Source organism: Heliangelus exortis, chromosome 2, assembly GCF_036169615.1.
Source record: "Heliangelus exortis chromosome 2, bHelExo1.hap1, whole genome shotgun sequence".
In the NCBI taxonomy this organism is placed as follows: domain Eukaryota; kingdom Metazoa; phylum Chordata; class Aves; order Apodiformes; family Trochilidae; genus Heliangelus; species Heliangelus exortis.
Window position 1 is genome coordinate 98,426,414 of NC_092423.1, and position 12,182 is coordinate 98,438,595.

General features: G+C 36.9%; 1 protein-coding gene across 2 annotated transcripts in view; it reads right to left on the reverse strand.

The window, feature by feature from the left end:
- The window catches only part of GNAL (G protein subunit alpha L), a 193,818-nt gene that overhangs the window by 48,182 nt on the left and 133,454 nt on the right, over nucleotides 1–12,182 (reverse strand). For both annotated transcript variants that reach the window (XM_071737111.1, XM_071737110.1), the window contains one exon: nucleotides 9,974–10,071. In XM_071737111.1, coding sequence (XP_071593212.1) covers nucleotides 9,974–10,071 — 98 coding nt within the window. The remainder of the gene's footprint in view (nucleotides 1–9,973; nucleotides 10,072–12,182) is intronic.

Consider the following 12,182-nt stretch of genomic DNA (forward strand, 5'->3'; position numbering starts at 1 on the left):
CATCCAACTTACAGTTATTATATATTGTATTGAATTTATTATGTAAACAGTAGGTTAGGTTTAAGGCAACAGAATGTGGAAAGGACTTTTCTCTAGTGCATAGTAAAAAAACCAGTCCCACAGAAAAATTTTAAAATACATTTGTGTTATACAATGATAAGCTTATTAATAGGATAACTTATTCTTTAACCAGCTGATCTCTTCCACCAAGAACATGCATACATTTGGCAATGAATTGTACATGAATAGACTGAATTAAAATCTGTAACAATTGACATAGGATGGAGAAGTGGAGTAAATATAAGTGACTTTAACCTTCCCTCTAATTTAACAAAGCTGACTGCTCATAGTTTACTCTTTCTCCCACGCATACACTGGAAGAGTCCTAAACCAAGAAGAACATATAAATAACACCAGAACTGACAGAATGACCTACAACTTCCTTCTGAAATCTACTCATAAATCCTGCATGCAGATTCTAGATAACCAACATCTGCAGTTTTAGTTCATTCAGAGACTTTTTGAGATGCTGACGCTGAACACAGGTTCACAATCAGGACTTCTGGAGTTAAGCTGTACCTGTTCAGTGATGCTTAGTTTAACTCTTCCTTTGACTTGATAAGAGAGTATACACAATTTTAAGGTTCTCTCTTTTGGCATTTATCCATACTATATAGACAACAGCTTTTAAGGCAACTTTCAGGGCCTGCTTTTTAACTTTATTATTTTACATTCATACATTCTAAAAAAGACCTTATATTATATGAAATACACAAAATTCAAACAAGGTGTCCCTTCATCAAGTCCAAGTCCTTCAGAGAAGCCTTCCCTTCCCCCAAGCTTAGTACACAGAAGCCCAGATTCTGGCCATTTTCAATAGCCACACAGGCCCACTGTGCCAGTTCACTGACTCAGCCCTGTGCCAGTACCTATTCACTTCTGTCCTTGCTGCTGTGATGCAAAAAAAAAAAAAAAAAAAAACCAAACAGCTTTTCCTCTTTAGTAATAAATGCAAGAGAATATTCTTTCTTTGTTTTAAAGATTATTAACGCTCTGAGAAGGCATATTCTGAGTGTGATGTCTTGATTCTTTACCAGGCTTTTGCTCAGGCTCTAAAAGGGTCTGAAGTGTGCACTGCAAACACAACCAAAGAAGGCTGGTGAAGGGATATGGAAAAACATATCTCCACATTACATAGAGGATTATAACACAGAAAAGTAAATGCAGACAAGCTCAGCTGACAGAATCTATTTTTCAGTCCTCTAATTTGCTTAATGGATCATATTTCCAAATGGGGCTGAGTTGCTGTGTTAGACTCTAACATGTCCTGCACCTACTATTACACTGTGTGTGCAAACAGTCAGGAAAAAAATTAAGAAAGCCATTCATCAGCCACTCAGAAAAAAATGGAAAAACACTGCTGACTAGGGAAAACTCCTCAACAGAAGAAACTCATCTTTGCTGTGTTTTTCAAAGGAAAACAGAAATGTTGAATAAGACATCTGAAAAAAAGTCAAAGTGTAATTTAATGTACCATAACTCTACTTGGTCTTTAGACTTTGCTTGTCTTTAGACTTTATTACTTCCTTAAACTGAGGACACAGAAGTGCATGGGAAAAGATATGTTTTGATTTTATGTTTGAGCAGTCCATCTAGAGCTGCTTAAAGACTTCACCAATAGTAACTAGTTAACAGGGAAAAAATATCTGTCATATTAATTTCTGTAAGACAGTGGGAGTGCTGTGCTTGTAAACTATTTTATCTGTTCTTTGTTTAATTGGAAAATATTTTTGTCTTCTCTATTTACAGAAAGTATTTGTGAACTGAAGTGGCTAAAACAGACAGGTACCTCCCTATATGCCATACTGGCTCTTTGAAAATGAAATTTGAAATTTTTGATACCACTACTTACAAATTGAAAACACAAAGGTATTTGGGAGGTTCATACAGCTGCTGCTTCTTCCATATTTTTGTACTTCTGACTACCAGTACTGTAACATTATGACCACATTTTGATTACCAAAATTAAGATAGATTTTTTTTTTTCATAAGTGAGGGCAGAAAGGGAACAACAGAAAGTAAAAAAAATCACAGCAATAGATGAAAAACTTATTTCAGAGAATTCCCAGATCATAAGTAACTTCAATTCTGCCCCTGAAGAATGTGGTCTACTAGTTGGTAAACAGTGAAAAATTTAACATTACAAACTGCAGAATGACTTTTGTCCTATCTGGCAACCAGCTCTGTTTAGAAGACTCATCAGCAAGGATAAAGTAATTACTCCACAATTATAAACCCATCTCCTTTTTTATACCATTAAGCAAAAATTTTCTAGTTGGTTAAGGGTTATAGTTAAAATCACGTAAGTGGAAAAAATCTGTTCATGACATAAAAAAAAAAAAAAGCCCTGCTTTTAACTAAGTAATGAATTTTTCAAGTTTGAAAGTGATCATGAGAGATCTAATGAAAAATGAAGAAACTTCATCATCACAGTGCCTTGTTTATATATGAACCAGAATAGAACTTTAGATGGAAGGAAATTGTATCATTCTAGTTTTCCCATATCACCACAAAAAATTTAGTTACATGAGGAATGAAGCATTTATAATAATACTTTTCCTCATTTTTCTTAGTAAAACGTACTTGTCCTATATTTTCTAAGCACTTACCAAGTCAAAAAAGAATCACTGCTTTTAAAGATAATACTCTTGACCCTATAATCAGGATGTTTACTGTAATTTATCATGCATACATTGAGGTTTACATTATCATCCATTATGAGGAAAGAAATTTTATTGATGACAAAAAGCAAAGATGAGAGGGGGTTCTGAGTTGTTTGACACCTTCTGAGTCTAGTATGCCAATAAAAAGCATGTTTCAAACATGAATCCAAAGCCAAAGTCATACAATGTTACATAATCAATGTTACCACCATGTGTAAAGGACTTCAAAAAGCTTTAGACCACAATTCTTTCACCAGTATGCAGGACAACTTTGTTCCTCCTCCCTACTCCTTGAGCTCCTCGTTCCCATTCTTCCTCTGCTCCCTTTCTTTCCACAACAAAAATATGATTTCAGAAGCTGTGTATCATAGGGCTGCTTCCCTTCCACTGGGCTACCTTTCCTTCTCAGGCATGCACAGACACCAAGATGTCTTCAAAATATGCAGAGATCAGTGCCCAAACAGCACTTTGCAAATCTGAGGCTGGACATGTCATGCTCCAAGGTATGCACAAGGTCACCTGATTGACTTCCCTCTCTGTTTCCTTTTTCTCTCCCTGGGAGTAATGGTCCGAACAAGAACCTAGTCTGGCACTGGGATTGTTAGCATGCAAGTGGGAGTGTTTTGGAGCAACAGGACATAAAAATCTTTACAAACACAGGGTCATACACTTTAGCACTCCCAGGTGGTTTGACAAAGCCGGCAGATTAAAAGGAAATAATTATGGATTTTGTCTCAAATGATGTCACAACACACATACCATCACACTGCTTCTCCAGGGGGGGAAATGAAAAACTTAATGTTCCTTAAGATTTTTCCCCTAAGTGGTGCAGATATTATAATTATCAAACTCTGCTACTTGCCAGTGTAAATACTGATTGCTGGATTAATGGTGTCACAGACCATACATCTGCATAAATTAGAAACCAAACTTACTCAGCTGTAACTGTGCTCACATTTTCTGTTGCAGTTTTGTCATGCTACACGCAGGCACTTCAGGTCAGATTCTTTTGGCAACTTGTTTGCCATCTACTTGCAGAATATAAATAATGAGGAAACTTTTCTTGGTTCCTTCAGCAACAGAGGGTGGGGTTGCTATGGGGCCCCTACCATCCAGCTTCGGAAAGTCTCTGTTTTTTAGGTGACTTTCAGTGAGTTACTTACTATCTGACTTCTGCACAGCAGTTGCTATAAAGAAACCTGGGACAGGGCTGAGATCAGTCTGGTCCAACAGATGACATCCAATTTCATGCACCTTCTTTGACAAAGACACATGATAAAATATTTATAAGGAATGTCTAATGGGGTGCAATAATCAGCCACTATTCTATACTTCCAATTATCAGTAACAGTTTTATCCAAAATATTAAGTAGGTCATAAAAATTTTCAGGGAAATCTCAACTCGGATCTCAAAGGTGCCCAAGAGATTACTTTTCTTCATCTTACAACAGAGCTGAATGGTGATGGGTTGCACAGCAACACATATGCAAAGCAGGGCATAGTCCCTAGAATCAGGAATGAATAAAGACTTTGGCATCAAAAAGGTTAATATTGAGAACAACAGCACTGCTGCAGGTGACTTGGGTTCACTGACAACTGATGTTTGGAGAGCACTGCAGGAAAGATTTTGCTGCCAATGCAGCCTATATGTGACCTGTCTATATTAGCAGAATTACAATCTGGAGTATGATCCAGCCAATCTTCTAGGAAAAGCCCTTGAAGAAGCAGTATTAAGTACCAAATCATGAAGCCACACCAAGGGAAAGTACATGAATTGTGCTAATGTAATTTATTTACAGTCATGTGTGTAGCCTGTGTACATAACCAACACACTGGGCTGAAGTGTCATACTCTGTCAAAGAAGCAGATAATGCCAAGGCAGGTTTTCTGACCCCTGGCAGCAATAGGGAATTCAGGGATGATCATGCTAGTAATTAAACCTTATCTGTAGGAGACCACAAGGAAAGTAAGAAAAGAAAGTTTGAAAGGGAAGTGCTTCTGCTAAGAAAAAAAATTATCTGCTTTCTCACATCAGAAGCTGATTTTGTGCATAACAAAATGAAGAATATATTGTTTTAATGAATCCACCTTACACCAGGATAGATGCCACAGAAGGTGGCTGAAATCCTTCTCCAAGATAAAATAACAAATAAGAAAAAGAACTCAAGGTGTGTCTTTTCCATGTATATTAGTTCAAATATAAAATAAACTTTCCTTGGCTTAGCTTGCTTTCCTGAGAACTTGCACAATCAAGTTTTATTAGCCCAAATGTTTGCACTGAGACCAATTTAGGCCTTCACACTTCAGTATATCGGAAGTGCTGGATTTTACCAGGGAATGAAGACTGATAGACAAACCTGGGCAAAGTGTTGGAGGGAAGCAATGTTCTCCTAACTACTTGGTTTACTTCCTACAACGAGGAACTCAGCCAGCTGAAGTACAGCTCTTCCAGCTAGGGTCACCCATGCATGTACACACTGTTACTTTGTCTGAATGCAATGGGACAAAATTAATCTGTGGAGGATTCTGATAAACTCAAAAGGAGTTATTTTTTCTAACAACGATGCCTTGAGCAAGCTGTGTGTGATCTAAAAAGAGAATTGGATGTTCTGATTTTACCTTTTTTCTTCCCTTTCAAAAGCGCCTTGTTCTGCTTGCCTGTTCTGCCCACGACCTTTTTCCAGAAAGTGTCTGTAAGCACTGTAACTATCTCCTATGAACTAATTTTATCCAGTCAACTAACACGGTGAATATCTACAAATATGATAACTCTTATTTTATCAAAACACCAGATGGACATCACCAGGCGGGAGTGCCTGATATCCCCCAGTGATGACTGACATACTGCAAAGGTCTTCAGCTTCACTGCTGTCCATGGGCACACACGTTAGATCTTCAAGCAAAAAGTAACTTCAGAAACTTTTCTGTGGTTGCTAGAGCAGCCAACAATTAGCACACTGAATGTGGTTTGCAGTGAAGAAATGGGATGTATAGTACAGAAATAATTTCACCAGCATTAGGGTGAAGTCAATCCACCTACATGTATAACATCAAACAGGTGGTTACAACCAATAACTCTGCCTCGTGGTATACAATAAATGAAAGGAAATGTCATACCTCCTCATTGCCAGATATATTTACATAATTTTATGAAGACACAAGACACATAGACAACTCATCAACTCTTTTTCAAGGTTTGTTGTTGTTTTTTTTCCACAGAAAATTAAGGCCATCATACTTGTACCTTTATTTGTTTTGATCTGTTCTACATTCATAGAAGTTTGGTTTCCAGATCCTCTTCCATAGATTAAAAATAAAAATTCTGTGCATTTGATAACTAGTATGAAAAAAAATGAAATATTTAAAAATGGAGTTGCATTCATCTTATAGGATAATATTTAGCTTTTGGAAAACTGTCCCAGAATTACAAGAAATTTTCAATGAACATATTGGTCTATTATTTGTAGACTAAACAGTTCAATGCAACGACAGTACTAATTACCACTCTGAAAGTCCCCTACAGACCTAGAATTTGCTGAATATTAAGTATATGAATATGCATGTAGTAACAGTAGTATAAAATAAGTTAAAGTTAACCAAAGCAAGGTGTAAGATTATCATCATCATTAATAAAACCAACCTGCTGAAATTTAGGTATGACAAATGGGGATGCACCTAAATCAGATCAACTTTTCAAATTAAATATAATTCTTTGAACTTAAACTTGGAATTTGACTTGAAAGAAATATTAAATAAGAAGATGGGGAAAACAATAACCTGCCACTTTTAAGATATTAATAATGAAGAAATATATGAAGGTCAATAAGGAAAAAATATGTTTGATAGCTATTCAATACTTCCCCTTCCAAGAGTCAGATAAATATCTTTGTAGTTAGTGATAAAGAACAGCAAGATCTTTGTTTATGATACATTTGCCACTGTCAGACCATAAGGTTTGACCCTCATCCTCATGTGAAGGAACACTACCCTGGTCATTTAAAAGGGCATTGAAGATCAAGGAAAAGTAAAGTTCAGGCCCATTGTAGATAAAACATTTGCCTTTCTGTCTTTTTGCTACCTCTGTTTCAAGAAGAATATTTCTCCCACAGTAATAAAGAAAACTAGGTTAAGTTTTAAAAATACAGAGGCTCCATACCACAGCCAAATTAAACCATGCCAAAACACACTGTATTTGTAACTCACTTAACAGTCAGCAAGTTGGGTTGCTGACTTTATAATTTGCTAGTAATGCTTTTCAGTATTTTAAGACAGCCACACAAGTTGTAAACCAATGATATTTTTAACACATATTGGATTGTTTTATTTTGTTGGGTATTTTAGATTACTTTTTTTCTAAAGTAAAGATATTAGTGTCGACCTACTGATAATGTTCTTCCTTCACTATCAAGTAAAAGATTAGGATTTAGCTCATGGCATGGGATGCTTTCTCCCAGAGCCAGTGTAATGAAAACCCTACAGATGTTTCAATATCCAACAGTTAAGTGCCGTGTAGCAGCATTACACTATTTCTCTTTTTTTTTTTTCCTTTCCAAATTGGAGATGACCACAGACAGATTCTTGGAGAAATGCCATCCACTCCTGCTAAGCTGGAGAGACAGCACTCTCACAGGATTTTCTAAGTACACATAAGAAAACATATGTGCATGTGAGAACTGTATTTCTAACCTAGTCCCGCATGCTCTGTCAGTTACAAGGCAGACACGACCCCATCACTCTGAATAAGATACACCCAATGCTAGGACAGAAATGGTTCTTCTGGGTAAAGCAGATAGTGGTGTTGTACAACATATAAATACATGTGTGCCGCAAAGACACAGCGACTTTTAAATCTGTTTTTCCTTGATCCTATTGGTATGATTTTAATTTTCAAGGAATGATGGAGAGGGAGATAAAAGTTGTGTGTATTTTTACTATCTTCTTTCTATTAACACTTCAACATTTTAAATCACCAATACCTCTGAAAATAAGGCTGTTTGATCAGATCCATCATAGTCATAGAATGTGTTGGGTTGGAAGGGACCTTTTAAGGTCATCTAGTCCAATCCCCCCTACAATGAGCAGGGACATCTTTAACTAGATTAAGTAGCTCAGAGCCTCATCAAGCCTGACTTTGAATTTCTCCAGGAATGGGGTGTCCACCACCTCTCTGGGCAACTTGTTCCAGTGTCTCCCCACACACCTAGTAAAGAACTACTTAATATACAATCTAAATCTACTCTGATGTAGTTTAAGACCATATGATACAGCTATTTCCAAGTTTGAAGACTGCTGTAAGACTGAAAGCTTGTAAAAGTGGGTAAGTCACTTAGGTGTCACATTCTCAGGTAGATCATGAATTGGAAAGCACAGATACACTCGAAGGATATATAAGTATCAAATACTATTTCATAAAGTGCCTTGAGGAAGTATGCAAGCATTGTATTCACTACTATAATAAATAATCTCAGAATACAGAAAAAACTGGACAGATAGAACATACGGAGGAAAGATACATAAAAAAGAAAAAAATCCAACAAACTTGAAGCTTTTTTGTTTTATGTTTCAGTACAGTGGACTTCATTCTACATCCATTTTTTCCCCATTTGTGTTTCGATTTTGGACATAACACAAGACTGAACATTCTTTTCCTTGTCAAGGACTGTAAATAGGCATAATTTTTTCAAGGGGACGCACAGTACCATTACTACAATAATTCTGTGTCTTCCTTTTTTGCCTGATCCTTTCAGCACCATTTTCCAAAGCAGGACTGGGGGACACGTTACCAGTAAACTAAGTTTTACATTCATTTATTTGAAATAATTTTTGCTGTTTTCTTGGTCTGATGCCTTATCTGAATGTATCAATAGATACAGTCTGTCTGGACTTTTCAGCAAACATAGCTCAGATCTGTACCATGGTGTGGTGGTGGGTGAAGGCACAAGGGGAATACACTGATCACAATTTAGGACAGTTTTCTTGGTTTTTTGTTTTGTTTTTTTGTTTTGTTTTTTTTTTTTTTTTTTTTGTGTACAACCACAGCTTCCATTCCTAGCCATCTGGACTCTCAGCAAATGCCCAAGTTTTGTTAAATTCAATCCACTGAGGTCATATGAGTTCCTTCTCACACATATGTAATTTTCCCTTGCTTCCATGTGCTGGTGAATCACTACTGGGTCCTTCTCTTTCCCAAAAATAGTCTGGAAAGAGGGAAAAGAAAATATGACCCACAGGACTGAAATTCCCCATTGCAGCAGAAGCGTGGCAAGTCCTCTAGTGACACAGCTCCTTTCCTCTGCTTCAGCCTCAACACTGAGAGCAGAGAGGACAGAAAAACAAAACACTGAGTGCTACAACAGACTTGTGGCATTGTTGCTGACCATGATGCCAATTAGACAAATCATAACACACTAGAGTGTGTTCTCTGAAAACCTTAAATTACATAGCAACTCTAAGAGTATACATTTTCGCAATATCAGTTCACATGAAATGTGTATTTTTGGTCAAAGTCTAATTCAGAGCTTGCTTATTACCAAAGACAGCTGAGTTTTGTAGCCCTGACGTGTTAATGGCTACTTCCTGATTAATCTGTTTTCATTCATGAACCTTCTATCTACGATTTGCACCTTCACAATATACTATGCATCTCTTTTCAGAACATTTCTGATCAGATGAACGTGTTCAAGAATTATGACTGTGTCACACACCGACGTACACTTGATGTGTATGAAGGAGAGAATACCAATTCCATTACTGTCTTTAATGACATACTGTTTATCATTTTCCCCTCCCAGAAAATATATTAGCAATACAAGTATGTATTCGGTTTGGTAAAAATCTCAGAAGCTTTAGAGGGATGTGAAAACAAAGTGATTTCAGCACTGTCTGGGTCTCAGAATTTAAAACACAAAGAACTTTCCTTAGAATTGCTTTGCGTTTCTTAAGTAGTTTCCACTGAAATGGTTTTATGCAAATCTATTTCGAGTGCAATAGAGATACTTAAAATTATTTAATTTGATTTTTTCATACTCATCTTTATTAGCTGTTAAATATTTGAGGCAGAATATTTAGTGGTACAATAATGGCAAACTACAATAAAAAAATCAATCACTTTTGCTCTACGCTCTCAGCCTATGCAAAGAATTAACGTTAATTGCTGCATTTCAAAATCTGTAGATCTTATTAATATATTTTCTGATTTGTTATAGATGACTACACTCTTGGCTATCAATTCCATAAAAAGAAATACTTACTACTGTGCACAGTCAATCAGTTGATATTCGTTCGACCTCTCAAAGCATGCCTTTACACCTTCATCATCCCAGAGCTTTTTTGCATGTTCAAAGAACTCCTGAAAATCAGAAATGTAACACATAAGAGAACATTGCTCAGTCTTTTCAATACCCAATCTGTATGTGTTGCTCCTTCCCCCAACCATCATACTTTATACTTTTGCAGAATGATAAATTACACCTTTAAAGAAGAAAAGCAAAAAACATTCATTGGCAAAATTGCAGTAAAATACACTGAACTTATGGCTGCTGACAGATCCAGTACATTTTATGTATTGAAGACTGTATTCAAAATTCATGTCAGTCCACAGAGAAAATTTATTCTAAGTACAAATACTACGTAGAACCATGCTCATTTAATTTTTAACTGATGTTATGCTTCTGACAGGGGAAAGGCATAAACGTGATGCAAGAAGCTGCTCAGCTTATAAACATTAGCTTCCCAGAGAAAAAAAACAGTCTGTAGCTTTAAAAAAGATTGTGTAATTTTTCCTGAAAAACACCACTTTCCGTTGCTTAGTATTTTCTCATGCAACTCAGTAATTCGATTGCAAGACTTTCAGAGTCTCTGCTCAACACCGCTTCCTCCACGCAGCCGCCTGGCACAACAGGCTTTTCCTAGCTGCTATCCCAGGCAACCCAATCCAAAAATATGAGCCAGCAAACTTATTTCAGAATTATTTGAAAGAGAAATTAAAGCTGTCCTTGGTGACAGTGAAACCACAGCTCAGTTGTATCAAATACAAACACACAGAGTGGTAGGTTGGACCCTGCCTGCCAGATTCTCCAACGCCTGCTGTAGAGCTTCAGACACTACAGTTCCTAAAGCTGACTCCAGGTCATGTTATATCATTACTGATAAGTCAAATTGTAACTGGATTTTTTTAGTCTAGAGCTTTCTAAAATCAAAAGCAGAATGGTTCAACAAACTAATATTTCCTTTATTACAGGACCAAGTCTTTCCTCCCTCAAATAAAATTGTTCAAGTAGTAAGCCAATCTAAATACAGAAATTTGTAAACTCCTCATTCCTCAACAAGGTTACTAAATCATCAGAGTCCTTTGGTCAGTCATAAATTTCCCAAACCGAACAAATGGCTTTTCCACAGTTCAATCTGGCTCTGTGTAAATTGGGTGTAATACAACTATTCGCTTTATAATCCCATTGAAACGTGTAAATATCTGAATTCTACGACTTTCTGAAATTGTTTTCTAGCCCCTCTCCACACCTTATTGAAATTAAAAACTTCTCTCAAAAGACAAAGCTCATAGAAAAGATCTCGGCAGCACAGTGAGTTCACGTTTACTCTATATGGGTTTCCAAACCTCTCATGCCACCCCAATGAGGTGCCCCAAAAGGTGACACCCCGCTACTCCACTCCTCAGCAGCTGCCTCTGGCCTGCTGCTGACATTTTCAGGGAGTGGCAAAATGCAAGACAAAATTTCCAGAACCAACTATTACTGAAAATTGTTTATTTAAGCTTTGAACATGGCTACAGAAGTCCTTAAGAACCCAAGAAATGCTTTTTTCTTTCAACTGTGTTGTGCAGAGAGAGAAAAATCCATTATTTAGAAGGTTTTCAAAGTTTAGAGAAAAGGAACTGTTAAAGCAGGTGCAAAAAACCTTCACCAAGAGGAAGCAATACCAGAGATTGGCAGATGCTTATACTGCCCTTGGAATTTATTTCTTCACCTTGGTGAAGACATGTTTATTTTATCTTTGTTATTTTAACGACTTATGTAACGATTCTTTAAAACACTGCAGATCCACCTCTTGAAGTTAGGCTATGGCTATTATAAACTCTGTGTTCCTACAGCAGAAGGAAAGCAAAAATAAGCTCAAGAAAGGACAAGATATCAAACTAAGCAAGTGGAAGGAAAAAGCAGAGACAGCAGGACTACATGAAAAAAAGAAATAAATTAAAAAGTCAGATTGATAAGTATCAGAAAACACAGAACATTCCCTAAACTTGAAGCCTTGACTGATATTTAGGGCATCAGATGAATGCATCTCACTTGCTTTGCCCTTTGGCCAAAGAAAGGCACTGCCTTCTCAGTTCAAGGAGTGAGCTGTGGATAAACGTCAGGGTGAAAAAAAATGAGGCGAAAGGACCCAGCTCTCCCACCCACTTTGATGGCTCTGCATACAGGGACTCACTGCTGCAGGTGT